This window comes from Lampris incognitus, chromosome 15 (assembly GCF_029633865.1).
Source record: "Lampris incognitus isolate fLamInc1 chromosome 15, fLamInc1.hap2, whole genome shotgun sequence".
Lineage (NCBI taxonomy): Eukaryota > Metazoa > Chordata > Actinopteri > Lampriformes > Lampridae > Lampris > Lampris incognitus.
The window spans coordinates 8,315,715-8,333,729 of NC_079225.1; the positions used below are offsets into that span (position 1 = coordinate 8,315,715).

The window sequence follows — 18,015 nt, forward strand, 5'->3', positions numbered from 1 at the left end:
GTATGAGTGGTGGGAAGGCGCTTGCTGAGCTGGTTAAACAAGGAGGACACCAGGTTCTCCAGCCGGGCCACTGAGATGCCAGCGTTCAGCTCCACAGTGTTCAGACCAGCATCCCTCACTGCCTCAATCACATGGTAGACATCGATCAAGTGCACTGCAATGAGAAGGGGAATGCATGGACGGGCGGACGGTAGCGAGTATTAGGGAGGTACTGGAGCAGGAAGGCAGTAGGGAAATGAGACAGCATGACTGACTGCAAGGTGGCAATGACCAGTAAATACTTCCAAAGAGATCTCAAAGTCCATCTTTGTGCATTAAAGTGACTTGTTTTCAAACTTGATGAACACATTCTGTCCAGTCATTTTGGTTATGTAAAAAAAGAACAACAATGAAAAAGGATGCCCCGGCATCCTCTCCTGAAACCTCAGTAGAGCTTCAGTAGAGGATGTGCACATTTAAACTTTAATCTTTCAATACAATTCAATGTGTCAAGGCATGTCTCACGAGACAAGACGAGACGTCTTGGTAGTGGTGGTGAGGAGGAGTAGGGACTCACAGTTGCATTTCTTCTGTACAAATCTCAGCTTGCATGCCGTCCGATACGCAGACAGACGAATCGTGTCGAGGTTCTGCTCCCCTGTGAAGAACATGAGTGTTAGGCAGGCTCAGGTGCCCTGCTGGATCCGGGTTTCTTTTTGTCCACAGCTCATTTCTGCTACTGACACATGCTTTTTCAAGGCAATTCCTGTGAAGTAGACATTTCGATTGAGGAAGGGCTACTGAACACTAATCTTCTTCTTCTTGGCAATACTCTTGTGCAAAGTTAAATCGAATCCATTTCCTAGTCACAAAGACTTCTAGGTTTAAGGTACTAACTATGATCTCCTACTTTGATGGAAGGAAATATTAGAATCACAATCAGAAACACTATCTGTCATTTCAGTTCATGCACCTACGCACATGAAGCGAAACGCCGTTTCCCCCAGCCCACAGCAGTGCGACACAAAGACAAAAACAAAAACACATATCCATCCATAAAAACTACATGAACACATATATCCAAACTAAACCAAAAAAGAGGGGAAGGGAAGGAATGAGCTCATTCCTTCCCTTCCCCTCTAATGACATCACTGTCCAGGAGAACGAACACCAGGCACGAGGACTGTCAGAACTGCCGGTCTGAATGGGCTAGCAGTTAGCTTAGCCTGCCCCGCTCCCACGTCCTGTCAGAACGCCCTCAGTGTTTCCTTTTCGGGCACAGCTCCGGTCAGGGCCGTGGTCCTTGGGCCGGCAGGACGCAGCAGACCAAGCTCCCTCAGCTGATCCAACACCAGCTCTCCCAGCCAGGCACCTTCGACACACTTCCCCGCACTCCACATGACGACACTAAAAACACAGTCAAGACTAGGTGAGGCCGCCGTCAGACCACCCTCAGTGTTATCGGAACTGCCGGTCTGCATAGGCTAGCAGTTAGCTTAGCCTGTCCTGCTTCCGCGTCCTGTAAGACTGCCCTCGGTGTGTCCTCTTCATGCACAGCTCCAGGTAGGGCCGTGGTCCCTGGGCCCACAGGATGCGGCAGACCAAGCTCTCCCCGCCATCAAACAAAGACAAACTCAGATGCAGACATGGACAAAGACACTGCATTTATATATATATATATATATATATATATATATATATATATATATATATATATATATATACACACACACACACACACACATGTATATATATACATACATTCTTGGTATATAAATATATATACCGAGAGAACTAAATTTGATTCATGTGTTCTGAACATTCATTTCCAATTTCTATTTCAATCTAAATAATGTGACTCTGACTTTTTAAAAACTGAATTTGCATTTCCTCCAAAGAAAATAAGTTTTTTAACACCCAGTTTCAGTATAACTGAACCCAGCCACTGGGAATGCATTCTTAGTGTTGGTCCCAAGCCTGGTCAGGAAGGGCATCCGGCGTAAAACGTTTGCCAAATCAAATATGCGGATCATAAATCAGATTTCCATACCGGATCAGTCGAGGCCCGGGTTACCAGTGACTGTCACCAGTACTGCTGGCCAGCAGGCTGCCGGTAGAAACTATGCTACTGTTGGGTGAAGGAAAAGGAGAGGGGGAAGGCATGTCCAGAGGCAGTGAGAGAGGAGGAAGGGTAGGCGTGTGGAGGTGAGTCTGAATTTTGAATGTTGGCACTATGACTGGTAAAGAGAGACAGCTGGCTGATATGATGGAGAGAAGGAAGGTAGATATACTGTGTGCAAGAGACCAGGTGGAAGGGGAGTAAGGCCAGGAGTATTAGAGGTGGGTTCAAACTCTTCTACCATGGTGTGAATGGGAGGAGAAATGGGGTAGGTGAAATTCTGAAGGAGGAGTATGTCAAGAGTGTGCTGGAGGTGAAGAGAGTGTCAGACAGAGTGATGAGTATGAAGCTGGAAATCGAAGGGGTGATAATGAATGTTATCAGCGCAGCGCATATGTCCCACAAGTTGGGTGTGAGATGGAAGAGAAAGAAGAATTCTGGAGTGAGTTGGATGACATGGTGGAGAGGGTACCCAAGGAGGAGAGAGTGGTGATTGGAGCGGACTTCAATGGACATGTTGGTGAAGGGAACAGAGGTGATGAGGAGGTGATGGGTATGTATGGTGTCAAGGACAGAAATGTGGAAGGACAGATGGTGGGGGATTTTGCGAAAAGGATGGAAATGGCTGTGGTGAATACATATTTCAAGAAGAGGGAGGAACACAGGGTGACGTACAAGAGTGGAGGAAAGTGCACACAGGTGGACTATATCTTATGTAGAAGGCGCGATCTGAAAGGGACTGACGACTGCAAGGTGGTGACAGGGGAGAATGTAGCTAGGCAGCATCGGATGGTGGTCTGTAGGATGACTTTGGAGACCAAGAAGAGGAAGCGAGTGAAGACACAGCCGAAGATCAAATGGTGGAAGTTGAAGAAGGAAGACTGTTGTGTGGAGTTCAGGCAGGAGTTAAGACAGGAACTGGGTGGTAGTGAAGAGTTGCCAGATGGCTGGAAAACCACTGCAGAAATAGTGAGGGAGACAGCTAGGAAGGTACTTGGTGTGTCATCAGGACAGAGGAAGGAAGACAAGGAGACTTGGTGGTGGAATGAGGAAGTACAGCAAAGTATACAGAGGAAGAGGTTGGCAAAGAAGAAATGGGATAGTCAGAGAGATGAAGAAAGTAGACAGGAGTACAAGGAGACACAGCATAAAGCGAAGAGAGAGGTGGCAAAGGCGTATGGTGAGTTGTATGACAGATTAGACACTAAGGAAGGAGAAAAGGACTTGTACCGGTTGGCTAGACAGAGAGACCGAGCTGCGAAGGATGTGCAGCAGGTTAGGGTGATCAAGGATAGAGATGGAAATGTGCTGACAAGTGATGAGAGTGTGCTGAGAAGGTGGAAGGAGTACTTTGAGGGGCTGATGAATGAAGAAAATGAGAGAGAGAGAGCAGGTTGGATGATGTAGGGATAGTGAATCAGGAAGTTCAGTGGATTAACAAGGAGGACGTGAGGGCAGCTATGAAGAGTGGAAAGGCAGTTGGTCCTGATGACATACCTGTGGAGGCATGGAGGTGTTTAGGAGAGATGGCAGTGGGAATTTTAACTAGATTGTTTAACACAATCCTGGAAAGTGAGAGGATGCCTGAGGAGTGGAGAAGAAGCATACTGGTACCGATTTTCAAGAACAAGGGCGATGTGCAGAACTGTAGCAACTACAGAGGTATAAAGTTGATCAGCCACAGCATGAACATTTGGGAAAGAGTAATAGAAGCTAGGTTAAGAGGAGGAGAGGTGATGATCAGCCAGCAGCAGTATGGTTTCATGCCACGAAAGAGCGCCACAGGGGTCTGCAGTGGTGTAGCGGTCTAAGCATCAGCTTTGTGTCAATGCAGTTGCCCACTGGGGAATGAGGTTCGCGCCCCGGTCTCATCAGATCTGACTATGGCCGGAGTCGACAAAAAGCAATAATTGGCCAACGCTGTCTTCGGAAGGGGAGCGGAGTCGGCTTGTGTTCGTCACATGAATGCGTCTCTGTGTGTGTCGGGAAAAGCAGTGGTTCGGCCTGGATTTGCCTTGACACAAAAGTGGTGAGGTGTCTCCTTCAAGACTGCCGGCCGGAGAGATGCAGTTGGCGAACGCATGCAGTACGAGGTTGGTGTTTGAACTAAAATAGGGATCGATTGGCCACTAAATTGGGAGAAAAATCAGAAATAAATTTAGAAAGAATGAAAGAGCACCACAGATGTGATGTTTACTTTGAGAATGTTGATTGAGAAGTATAGAGAAGGCCAGGAGGAGTTGCATTGTGTCTTTGTAGATTTAGAGAAAGCTTATGTCAGGGTGCCGAGAGAGGAGGTGTGGTATTGTATGAGGAAGCCGGGAGTTGCAGAGAAGTATGTAGGGGTGGTGCAGGATACGTATGAGGGCAGTGTGACAATGGTGAGGTGTGCGGTTGGAATGACAGATGGGTTCAAGGTGGAGGTGGGATTACATCAAGGATCGGCTCTGAGCCCTTTCTTGTTTGCAATGGTGATGGACAGGTTGACAGACAAGATCAGGCAGGAGTCTCCATGGACTATGATGTTCGCGGATGACATCGGATCTGTAGCGAGAGTAGGGTGCAGGTGGAGGAGAGCCTGGAGAGGTGGAGGTATGCACTGGAGAGAAGAGGAATGAAAGTCAGTAGGAACAAGACGGAATACCTGTGCGTGAATGAGAGGGAGGACAGTGGAATGGTCAGGATGCAAGGAGTGGAGGTGACAAAGGTGGATGAGTTCAAGTACTTGGGGTCAACTGTCCAAAGTAACTGGGAGTGCGGAAGAGAGGTGAAGAAGAGAGTGCAGGCAGGGTGGAGAAGAGTGTCAGGAGTGATTTGTGACAGAAGGGTATCAGCAAGAGTTAAAGGGAAGGTTTACAAGATGGTTGTGAGACCAGCTATGTTATATGGTTTGGAGACAGTGGCACTGACGAAAAGACAGGAGGAGGAGCTGGAGGTGGCAGAGTTGAAGATGCTAAGATTTTCACTGGGAGTAACGAAGAAGGACAGGATTAGGAACGAGTATATTAGAGGGACAGCTCAGGTTGGACGGTTTGGAGACAAAGCAAGAGAGGCAAGATTGAGATGGCTTGGACATGTGTGGAGGAGAGATGCTGGGTATATTGGGAGAAGGATGCTGAATATGGAGCTGCCAGGGAAGAGGAGAAGAGGAAGGCCAAAGAGGAGGTTTATGGATGTGGTGAGGGAAGACATGCAGGTGGCTGGTGTGACAAAGGAAGATGCAGAGGACAGGAAGAGATGGAAACGGATGATCCGCTGTGGCGCCCCCTAACGGGAGCAGCCGAAAGTAGTAGATATTAGTAAAGGAATGAAAGATCATAATTATGGATAGAAATCTAGTAAAAGAACATGAAAAAGAGACTGACAAGCAAGCCAATAGTCATCTAGGGTGAGGGAAAACTCAAATCATTGACTTCATCTCTATTTCAGATTAGTAAAACTTGGAGATGGCCTCTATCTTTTTTAAGCTTTGCAGTCAATCACTTCTTGGTCAAACTTTTAACCTGGAGCCCTATAGTGGGGTGTATATACGTATATATATATATATATATATATATATATATATATATATATATATATATATATATCCCCTTCTTTTTCCAAGTGTACAGAGATAAAATATATCACAACTCTGTGGAGACAACTAAGTGGAAAATATTGTATAGCCACTGCCTTCATTAATCTTTCTGAGCTTGACCTGGATCACACAACATGGTTGCACGTTGTGCATCGTGGGAGAGAGATCCTCCTCTGTTGCTTTCCCTGAGGTTTTCTCCTATTTGTCCTCCCTGTTAAAGGTTTTAGGGAGTTGTTCCTTATCCAATGTGAGGTCTAAGGACAGGATGTTGTGTTGCTGTAAAGTCCCTTGAGGCAGATTTGTAATTTGTGATATTGGGCTATACAAATAAAATTGATTTGGCTTCTATATTTGTCAAAAAAGCACACCCATCTTTCTTCACCCCAGACACCTACTCGCTGGTTTCTCGAAGCTACATGAAAATCAGGTACCTGTCAGGCAGCTTCGTCTACAAAAGGAAGTGGGCAGGACATCCTGTTTACGCCACGATACAGAGATCACCTACCTTAGTTTGAAACCTTTGGTCGAGTGCAATCTAACTAACGAAGCAGCCAACGTGAACATGTGTCGTTTAACATCGTCAGCTGACACTCCTGACTGGCAAGCTGGACAATTCTCACACACACACACACCCCCACAGACACACACACAGACACACACACAGACACACACACCCTCACCTGGGTCCTCGCCAGCTGTAACACCAGCCTTCAGTAGGGCTAACCAGAAAGTCAGGCTGAACAAAGAAGCTTGTCTTAATGGGTAAATTACTTAGAGGTCAGAGGTCACTTACCCAGCTCAACAAGAATCTGTCTCCTCTCCATTCCTCCTGCTGGTGCTAGAATCCCCCTCCCTCTGTCAGCGTGGCCCCCCTCCTCCATCACCATCCTGCAGGACACACAAACATGCTGGCTTTGCAAAGACACAGGACAGAGACTCAAATACACTGGACTAAATGAATTCACTGTGATGGCCTCAGGCCGGCGCTATACAGCGCCCTCTAGGAAGACGACTCGCCATTCTAGGTCTTTCATTCCTTCTGCTATCAGGCTGTAAGTGCCAGGGGGTAGTCATTTTAAATAAACGCTTCATTTTATTTTAAAGCCTGTAAAACCTTGTCTGTTTCTCACATGGCTTGTGGGTCTGTAGGTTCACTGACTGTAGTGGGTCTGTAGGTTCACTGACTGCAGGGGGTCTGTAGGTTCACTGACTGTAGTGGGTCTGTAGGTTCACTGACTGTAGTGGGTCTGTAGGTTCACTGACTGTAGTGGGTCTGTAGGTTCACTGACTATAGTGGGTCTGTAGGTTCACTGACTGTAGGGGGTCTGTAGGTTCACTGACTGTAGGGGGGGAGTGTGACATGCAATGCATCTTAGGATGTGCCATTTATTTATTATTTTAACATATACAGTTTTGTCCTTCGCTTCGCCTGATCCTCGTGTGAGTCCGCAATCATGGCCACACGAGGGCGCCAGTGTGCATCTCTTGCCCATGCACTGAAGTGTCTGTGTGTGTGTGTGTGTGTGTGTGTGTGTGTGTGTGTGTGTATGGTCTGGGTAGGTTGTGAACCTGAATTGCCCTTCTGGGATAAAGGACGTTGTCTGACCGTCAATAAATGAATACACAGTGAACACAGACACGGCCCTGTAACAGCCATTCCTCGTCTCTTGGCTTCTATTTCTTTCTTTTTTTTGTGGATTTTTCTGCCCTTTTTATCCACAATTGTTGTACCCAGCCAACTGACCCTTCGCGATGTCCCGCCCCCCTTGGTTACTGTTGCTACGCCTGGCAAGCTATTGTCCGTCTGCGAAATTTAAACATGGCGTTTACTGTCATGTCAGTGACAGATATTCCAGGTGAATTGACATCCAATTTCTGGAAAAGCAAGGAGATATCAGAGAGAAGTAGACAGAAAGGCTTGCAATATGCATTGGAAAGCTACATCCACGATATCAGTTGTCAGTGTGTGAACGAAGGGGAAATTAAAATCGAGGCTAAAGCCTACAGGTCCCAATATAATACCCAGGCACCCCACGTCTTAACTATTCACGTTAAGGACAAGGAGATAAATGAACAACAATGCTCGTGTACAGCAGGGTAAGACAATATAGATAGTAGTATTCTAAGTTGTATTTTAAGCTGACATTTAGTTATGAGTCCATATAACCTACTAGCTAGCTTTCAGATCTAGCTAACATTAGACTATGTTTTAGCTAGCCAGGCTAGCCAGCTGGATCAGGGGAGCTCACATGCACTTTCCCGTTTGTTTAAAGTGCACCAGGATATAGCTCACACATCGTGGGCTTGATCCATACACTGGATCTTATAAAGGCAAGAACAGAAGAGTCAGCTAAGTCCTGCACCAGTTTGCCACAACAATGGCACAAACCAAGAGGTGGTATAATAAAGGCTGTGCCCGTATCACCGGTGGTGGTTGCAAAGGCTAGACAGGATCGAAAGCGGAGACCAGTTGACTGTCACCACACCGGGAGCAGGTAAGTTAACTGGATTGTCACTGACTACCTGGAATGACCTGTCATATTCCCCCCAAAATGACATACTTTACATATTCAGCAGTAGTAGTCCATATTGATATTAATAATGTTTTGATATTATTTTCCAAGGACCCCCTCAATAACGGACGAGGACTTGGCACTACTGAGACGGCAGAAGGGAGCACCCATCAGCAACTTGGCTAACAGACCGCCATCGATATAACTATAGGGGAAAACAAGTACCCCCTTGGAAGTGGTTTGAGCCAACAGGTAAATGAAAAAGGATTTGACTGAGTCAACATAAGTATTTATTTTGTATCCAAAAATCACTTGTTACATAGGCAATAGTGTACAAGTAATTTCAAGTAGGTTAGTATCATACCATATTAAATAGGACTAATATGACTAAAGAAACATGAAAACGGATGTAATGGACATGTACCTGTATTATAGGACAGTAATACCTTGTAGACAGAAAGGTACGAGAGGAGGGGACCCTTAGCCACCAGGGCGCCTCCTGATCACTGGTCTTTGATGATGTGTGGTTGGAAGTTGGACAGCATGCTAACCACGTACCATATCTGATTTATGTTGGAAAGTCGGGACATTGGTATTCGACCAGAAACAATCTTAAACTTTTTAATTTTGGCAATTGCCCTTTCCACATGAACTCTGTGTTTGGCGACTTTTTTGGTCATCTCATCATCTGCATGTGGCATCTGACGGTTAGATCTAGCAAAAGGTGGAATGTTCAGTCTGAGACCAATCTCTTCCACTTCTTTTTCAATCAGAAAACCTTTGTGGGTCGTTAATCCATCTCCAACTTTAAGGTAGCCACACCGAATACAACCCTGCAGTAGCTCTATGATATTACACTGATTAAAGATCTCTTTGTCTGAAATAGATCCAGTGAATAGAGCACACACATACATAACTGCACCTCGTGGGTCACAAGCAACTAGTGACTTCAGTGTGTTGGAGGACTTGTAGGTTGAATAGGTTTGACTCTGCAACAGTAATGAGCTGGGCATCTGTGTCTTCAGTTCTGTGCAGTCCAGAATTGCAAATGTATTTGGGAATTCCTCTTTAAAGTTAACAGGCATGTTCTGTGAAACCACATCTCTATGCGGCCAAATGGACAGTTGGCCAAGTCTGTCATACATGTAGTCTACCCAGGAGTTTATCGGTGTGCTGACACTCTGTACACACGAATCTGAAATCTAAATGCTAAATCTTTGTGGTCAAAATTTTGTCTTAGTTTCATTAATGTGAGTAAAAACTGACTACGCACGGGAAGGTTTTGAATCTCGATGTCTGGCATTTTGTAAGAGAGAGGAATGTTTGTTTGTGGAGTGATGGGATCATTGGGTACTTTGAAAAATTCACATAAGCTGTTGAACTGATCATAGGTGAATCCAGTGCAGTAGTGGAAGTACTCAGGTACATGACTGTTGTTTAGACACTCTGGGGTTAATGCATTTGTAGTGTATGCATGAAGTTCCTTCCCAAGCAACTGGATTTGGCTGTCTTTGGCTTGAAGTTCCATCTTCAGGTTCAACATCTCCTGCTTCTGTTCTGCTAGTGTCTCCTTTAGAGTCTCCAATGCCTCTCCATGATGTGTCTCTGTAAATGACAAAATGATAAAACATTAGTTAATAATTTGTACACATTCCTTCCCTTTTACAGCTTCCTCTTGTCAGGCCAGCAAGACCAACACCACCTACAAACCAGCCTGGCGATTTTCCTGATTTCCCATTGCCGCCACAACCAACACATGTCTGTACGGTGCTCAATCGAAATGAAATGTGTAGCTACAGTAAAATGACAGTAACTTTGGCAGAATCTGTAGCTCTAGAACGTGAGACCATACAACAGGACACAAGTAACATTTGGCATCTTGAAAGGTCTCCCCGACTCACATCAAGCTCCTTTCATAGAATATGCATAAGGAGAGTCAACCATGATGTCCTTGCCGCTAGTATCAAAACCAAGGCCCCAAGACAGACCAAGGCAATGAAAAGAGGGGTAGATCTAGAACCTATAGCTGCAATGCAGTACTCTGAGGTCACAGGCAATCTAGTGTTCCCATGCGGCTTTGTGGTTAATCCTCATGCTCCACACCTTGGCACTTCACCAGACAGGAAGGTGATGAGGGGGATAGTACAAGCTATGGACTTTTGGAGATCAAGTGCCCATCAAAAGACAGTTTCAAAGACTGTACCTATCTCGTGAGGCAGGCAGATGGTAGCTACAAGCTAAAGGAGAGCCACTCCTATCACTACTAAATAACGGGGCAGCTGGGACTTACGGGCATGCCATGGTGTGACTTCTTTGTAATGTGCACTGAAGATTATCACCTACAGCGTATATATTTTGGTGCAGTAAAGTGGGGTAACATTAAAAACAAATTAGATTTGTTTTTCTTTGACTACTTTCTCAGCAGATGCCATCAGTAGAACAGAAAGAAATAGACACATAACTACATAGATGCACTTGAACATGTACCTGTATCACTGTCACAGGCTTGAGAAGCAGTGTCTTCGGCAGGGTTTGGAGAAGCAGTGTCCTCAGTAGGGTTTGAGCTGCAGGCTTGTGGAGCATCCTGTTCCTCACTTCTGGTTCTGTAAAAAAGTTAAGTTTGACAATCATTTGGTTAGAAACAAAAACACAAATCAATTAATAAATGCTGTATTCATCATTTTAAACAGACAGAAAGCGGGAATCATGGGGTGGGTTTTGATACAAAATTAAATGCATTCATTCAGTGTAGCCTATCAATCCGAATGCATTCATGTACATATTCCTTGATCAATCTATGAAATTAAAAGTTGTGTGTAAACTGCGTGGTAGAAAGAAATGTCATGTCCTTTCAAACTCAATAAAATTGTTAATGTTGCTTTGATTGCTCGTCACCTTTTTGTTGGAGGCTTTCGGCAACCTCCATAATGTTCCTTCCTTTGGACAGTTGCAGGGATAGCAGCTATGGGATTCGGATATTCAGGTGTAGGCTGTCCATTCACAAAATGCTAAAAGATAACAGTTGATAGTTAAGAGCATGCATACCTTTGCAACCAACGTTACCAGCTAGTTTCTTTTATGTGTTAAATTTGCTATGATACTTCCCCTTTCTCTGAACTAGCTAGCTAGCAGCACTAATGGGTGTCTGTATAAGAGACTAGGGTTGTCAGATGTAACGTTAGCTAGCAACTTCTCTACATTTGAAAAGATGTTGCTAATTGAGATGATGGAAGAGTTTGGGGCACTGAGATGATAACATAACTCATAACATACAAAGTTAGGTATAAGGTTTGGTGGAACTGGACTAAAATGTAACGAGCATTGTTAGTACTAGATAGCTAACCTAGTTAGCTAGGCTAGCTAACGTTAGCAAGCTTACCTTGGAGCAAACAAATGTGTTTTTGTTTATCCTCGATGGATTCAGCTGTGAGTGAGGTCTTCCACACTGTTTGATCCACATTCGAAATTTTTCCTCTTGAGTTTAGGCTTAGGAAAAGCCCAACATATGACCCCACCCTCCAAACTTTTAGGATATCTGCTGTCTGATTTGCAGGTACCATAAGCACACCACTTCGGCATTTCCTCGATAGCTTGCCAGGCCTCCCCTGCTTAGTAACGGTTACTAACGTAGGATTGGACAGTAGCTGTTCTAGGGCGGGGCTTAGCGAAGGGTCAATTACCCCACTCTTCCGAGCTGTCCCGGTCACTGCTCAACCCCCTCTGCTGATCCAGGGAGGGCTGCAGACTACCACATGCCTCCTCCCATACATGTGGAGTCACCAGCCACTTCTTTTCACCTGGCAGTGAGGAGTTTCACCAGGGGGGACGTAACACATGGGAAGATCATGCTATCCCTCCGAACAGACGCCCCGGCCGACCAGATGAGGCGCTAGTGCAGTGACCAGGACACATACCCACATCCGGCTTCCCACCTGCAGACATGGCCAATTGTGTCTGTAGGGACGCCCGGTCAAGCCGGAGGTAACACGGGGACTCGAAACGCCAATACCCATGTCGGTAGGCAACGGAATAGACCGCTATGCTGCCCGGACGCCCGGGCTTCTATTTTCACACAATCACATCCTTGTCTGTATACGGGCGGAAGATGAGTAAGATTAGTAAATGACTGCATGAGGATAACTTGGGGGGGGGGGCACTTGGGGATGAGCTGTGTGCATGGAAAGAAAAACACACTAGTGAGATTGGCTGCTGACGTGACTGCAGGTCATGTGATGCAGGAGAAGTCAGCAAGGTGTCAGGACTTTAAAACAGTGGTGGATGGGGGGGGGGCAAATAAAGAGAAAAGGAGACAAGAGAGGGGACAGAACAGCATGACTATAATTAGTAAGTCTGGCATCCACTCGGTGCCATCACAAATGCCAGAGGAGTATAGCTGTCACTATGGCAACGGTCATAGTATTCCTACCAGCCCACCCCCCGCAAATATTTGCATTCGTTCCTTCTATGAAAGTAGTGACACTGTAATCCCAGAAACACACACTCTGTAGACGGTGGGCTTCCTGAGAGGGAAGTACACAACACAACCACCTCAACAAACACGCACAAACCACATTCCAGAGGGGATTTGAGAGCTACCCAGGAGAATAAACCGAGACAAAAGATGCCTGGTCAGAGGACCACTCATTTAGACCCCCCCACCCCCACCACAATGTCAGCCACAGACAACCACCATGTCGCTTTCTCCCTCCCTCCCTCCCTCCCTCCTCTGCACTCTTCCTGTATCTTCTGATGGTCTGTCAAGCTGAACCAGACAAAAGGAAACCGAGGCTACAGAAACATAACTTCCCCACCTCAAATGAAACACCAGCACAGCCAGATGGCTCCACTACACTTTGTGCTTCCTCCGCCCAGTAAGTTTCTGCAGTGCTTCAACTCATGTTATCCAAAGGAGTTGAATCAAGTGCAACTGGACTTGGTATATATCCGTGAAGACGTTTCGCCTCTCATCCAAGAGGCTTCCTCAGTTCGTGCCTTTCTGACTAGACCAAGTTAGTCTTCAGACTAGAGGCGAAATGTCTTCACGGATATATACAAAGTCCAGTTGCACTTGATTCAACTCCTTTGGATAACCATGACCTGGATGAATGAGAACATTCAAAGACATTCAACGCATGTTGTTGGTCGTGTTCATCCTGACCATGCTTTGTTGATACAGCTTCTACACCATCTTAGGGCCCTGACGCACCAGGCTGATGGGCTGTCGGTGAGCGTCTGTGACCCTAGTTTTTCAATTCAATTCAGTTTACTGTCATTAAAAACAATGTGCAGGAGGCACATGTTAAAAATGAAATGAGGGCTGTGGCTTCACCAAACAGTGCAAGACAGACACAGACAAACACAGCAAACACAATATAAGATATACACACATGAAGACCAAAAGCTAAAATAAGTTAAAAGAGAGCTGGAGTACAAAATATTTAAAAATATCTACAGACATTCAGTGGGTAGCCAGGTTCAGGTGGGCAACAGCTTGTGGAAAGAAGCTGTTTTTGAGCCTGGTAGTGCGGGCTCTGAGGCTCCTGTAGCGCCTCCCAGAGCGCAGGGGGGAGAACAGTCCATGGTTGGGGTGGGTGGGATCTCTACTGATGCTCAGACCCCTTCGAAGGCAGCGTTTGTGATAAATGTCTTTTATGGCTGGGAGCTGGGTACCGGTGATATGCTGGGCCGCCTTGACGATCCGCTGCAGAGCTTTCTGGTCTACTGAGGTGCAGCTGCCATACCACACTGAGATGCAGATGGTCAGGATGCTCTCTATGGTGCAGTGGTGGAAGTTGGTGAGAATTTTGGGGGGTAGACGGGCGCTCCTCAGCCTCCTCAGGAAATGCAGGCGTTGCTGGGCCTTTTTCACAAGGGCCTGGGTGTTTAATGTCCAGGAAAGGTCCTCGCTGATGTGGACTCCAAGGAATTTAAAGCTGGAAACACGCTCCACTTCCACCCCATTGATGTGTATGGGGGAGTGGCTGCAGCTTCTGGACCTCCTGAAGTCCACAATCAGCTCCTTCGTCTTCTGCACATTAAGGACAAGATTGTTGGTAGTACACCATGATGTGAGGTGCTCAATCTCGTCTCTGTAGGCCGTCTTGTCATTGTTGGTGATACGGCCAATGACTGTGGTGTCATCTGAAAACTTAACTATAACATTTGAAGGGTGAGTTGGCAGGCAGTCGTGGGTAAAGAGGGAGAAAAGGAGGGGGCTCAGAACACAGCCTTGAGGGGCACCTGTGCTGAGGGTCAGGGTGGAGGAGGAGTGGTCACCTAACCTAACAGACTGAGGTCTGTTGGTCAGAAAGTCCAGGGTCCAGTTACAGAGGGAGGGGTTGAGGCCAAGGGAGAGGAGTTTGGTGGTTAGTTTGGCGGGGATGATAGTGTTGAAGGCAGAGCTGTAATCTATAAACAGCATCCAGATGTATGTGTTGTTAAGTTCAAGGTGGGTCAGAGCAAAGTGCAGGGCAGAGGCAATGGCATCCTCAGTAGACCTTTTGGGACGGTAGGCGAACTGATGTGGGTCGAATGTGGGGGGGGGGATATGTCTTTGATGTGAGCCAGAACCAGTCTCTCGAAGCACTTCATGGCAATGGGGGTGAGTGTTATGGGTCGGTAGTCATTCAGACATGTGGATGTTGGTTTCCTGGGGACAGGAATGATAGAGGTGGTCTTAAAGCATGCCGGGACTATGGATTGCGATAGTGAGAGGTTAAATATAGTTATGAAGACCTCAGCCAGCTGGTCGGCACATTCCCGAAGGACCCGACCCGGTATGCAGTCCGGTCCGGCAGCCTTCAGTGTGTTCACTCTGCGCAGTGATTCTCTGACCTCTGTGATTGATAGAGTGAGCACCTGGTTTTCTGGGTTGCTGGGGATTTTTGTGGCTGGGTCAGTATTGTCCTTGTCGAAGCGGGCATAGAAATGATTTAGCTTGTCTGGCAGGGAGGCATCATGGACAGTGGGACCGCTATAAGAGATCTTGTAGTCTGTGATGGACTGAATGCCTTGCCACATTCGCCGGGGATCAGAGTTATTGTGAAAGTGGTCCTCTATTCGTAGGGAATATTTATGTTTGGCTGTTCTGATGCCCTTTTTGAGGTTGGATCTGGCTGCGCTGTAGGCCTCACAGTTTCCTGACTTGAACGCTGCATCCCCGGACTTTCAGCAGCTGCCGGACCTCACTGGTTATCCAGGGTTTCTGGTTTGGAAAGGTGTGGACTGATTTTTTTGTTGTGACACTCTCAGTGCAAAAGTTAATGTTTTGCGGCGTGTCCTGCACCGTCGGCACTAGTCAGACCTGTCGGCAGCTTTTCGGCAGATTCAGCATGCTGACTTGGCGGAGCCCGCTGGTGAGAGAGGTCACTCTGATTGGCTGTTCAGCTTAGTGGGTCAGTGCAGAACCTACATGCTTGCTGGCCGTCGGCTGTAGTCTTTGCGGTGTGTTCAAGTGCTGCTTTTTGGCCCAGAAGGCAGGTGACGTGAGGCGATGCAACAGTCGGCCTCCGTCACCGCTAGTCGGTTTGATGTGTCTGGGCCCTTACTGCCCAACACCCACCTGTCACATACGACAGGCCGTACTGGGCAGCTACACACACCCAGTAGTGTGGGTGTGTGTAAGTGAATGCAAAGAAGGGCACAACTGAAAAGGGGCAAGCATGCACATACAATCCTTCCCTATAAGGTGCTTTACTAAATTAAGCCCGAGACACAACCCAGTGTTTACCAGATGCACTCACTTCCCTGTCAGTCACTACAGCTACTTCCACATATCTGTCTGGCCCGCCAGTTGTTGCAGCCTCCATCTTATGTTTCATTGTTTACAACTAAACATTGTGTAATTGCTTATTTCCAGCCTGGGCTTACTGTTAACTACTGTCTGTCTGTCTGTCTGTCTGTCTGTCTGTCTGTCTGTCTGTCTGTCTGTCTGTCTGTCTGTCTGTCTGTCTGTCTGTCCATGTGACGCTGACACGAAAGAACATTTGGACTTTGAGACTCACTTCCTATTTTAACTTTGTATATTTCAAACCCTTAGAGATATAATTACCCTTCCAGCAATTACCCCAGCTATGTCAGAGGGCCGGGCTGCAGCTCTGCCAGAGGGCCGGGCTGCAGCTAGGAACAACTCGGCTTTCCCCCGTTCCCTTGTTCATGGCACAAACACATGGGGCATGGGAAATGAGCTCACATTTCTGAAATTGCTGCAAGCTGCAAGTTGCTGAAATTTCATGCAAAATAAACTTGCAGTAAAACAGCCTGAGCACCACCTGAAGAACATACGCCAAGCTGAGCCAACTACAACATGTAACCCTGGTGGTATGCTGCTGGACTGTTAAATCCTTTTTTGGCTAAACAAAAAGTAAGTTTTACAGTAGAATGAATAATCCATGAAATGAGTGGCAAGCTTGGCCCCCCTGTTACATCACGCCAGAAACCAGGAACCCTTCCCTTGTCGTCTCACCTCATGCACTTGCTACATGAAATGAAACGAATGCCGTTTCCCCCACCAGCCCACAGCAGTACAACACCAAAAAAACCCTACAAGAACACAGACACCCAAACTAACACACACACCCAACCTAACACACATATCCAAACTAACACATGTATCCAAACTAAACAAAAATCACTGTCCAAGGGAACGAACGCCAGCCAGGATGACTGTCAGAACCGCCAGTCTGCATAGGCAAGCAGTTAGCTTATCCTGCCCAGCTTCCTAACCCTGTCAGACCCAGCTCCAGGCAGAAGCTGTGGTCCCCGGGCCCACTGGACAAAGCGGACCAAGTTCTCCCAGCCGATCCAACACCAGCTCTCCCAGCCAGACACCCTCGACGCACCTCCCCACACTCCTCACGATGACACCAAAAACACCACAGTCAACGGCAGGTGAGGCCGCCGCCTGACCGCCCTTTTATCGGAACTGCTGGTCTGCATGGGCTAGCAGTTAGCTTAGCCTGCCTCGCTGTCCCAGCTAATCCAGCGCCAGCTCTCCCAGCCATCAAATGAAGACAAAACTTCCCTTTTTACCTCCTCCCCTGATTAGCCTCCCTCCTCCTCCCTTACACTACTCTCCCGATGAACTCCTGTCCCTCAACAAAAACTACCGGCTATCCTCTGTTGCACGCACCTCCGCTCTGTCTGCTGGCGTCCTCCAGCACCGCCGTTATCTTCACCGCAGCCCCAGACACTCCCGCCATCCACATCCTTCCACTAACCCCAATACGATATCCCACATCCAAACCCTATGTTTCCACCACCCCCCCCTCCACTGCACCTCCCCGCACTGCTAACCTGGACAACCTCAGACCTCTCCAGCATGCCCCCACTACGTTGCCCTCTCATTCCATTAACCTTGCCCTCCTTAACACCCGATCACTAAATAACAAAGCCCTTATCCTACATGAAACAATCACTGATAATTCATTTGACTTTCTCCTGCTCACTGAAACCTGGCAACAACCTGGGGACTTTTTCTCCCTCAACGAAGCACCCCCCCTGGTTTAAGCTACATCTGCAGACCCCGTCCCTCCCGTCGTGGAGGTGGTCTTGCTGCCTTATTCAATCAGAACTTCAAGACCACTGAGCTCTCACGCCTCACCATCTCATCATTTGAATTCCTCGCCTTTATAACCTGCTCAATGGCTGTCATTCTCATCTACCGGCCACCCACACCAAATCCATCTTTCTTGTCCGACCTCTCTGAACTCCTCACAACAGCCTCATCTCTCTCCTCACACTTTCTACTGCTTGGTGATTTTAACATCCACATTGATTTACCCACCTGTACGTTTGCATCAGAATTCATCACTCTATTGGACAATTTC

At 47.0% G+C, this 18,015-nt stretch overlaps 1 protein-coding gene across 4 annotated transcripts in view; it reads right to left on the reverse strand.

The window, feature by feature from the left end:
• LOC130125415 (dystrobrevin beta-like) overlaps positions 1-18,015 on the reverse strand; it is a 105,887-nt gene that overhangs the window by 71,866 nt on the left and 16,006 nt on the right. For all 4 annotated transcript variants that reach the window (XM_056294988.1, XM_056294987.1, XM_056294986.1 and 1 more), the window contains exons 2-4: positions 6,469-6,563; positions 557-637; positions 1-154 (exon numbers count right to left, since the gene is read on the reverse strand). The exon at positions 1-154 is cut by the window's left edge and continues 60 nt beyond it. In XM_056294988.1, coding sequence (XP_056150963.1) covers positions 1-154; positions 557-637; positions 6,469-6,562 — 329 coding nt within the window. In that variant the 5' untranslated portion in view covers position 6,563. The remainder of the gene's footprint in view (positions 155-556; positions 638-6,468; positions 6,564-18,015) is intronic.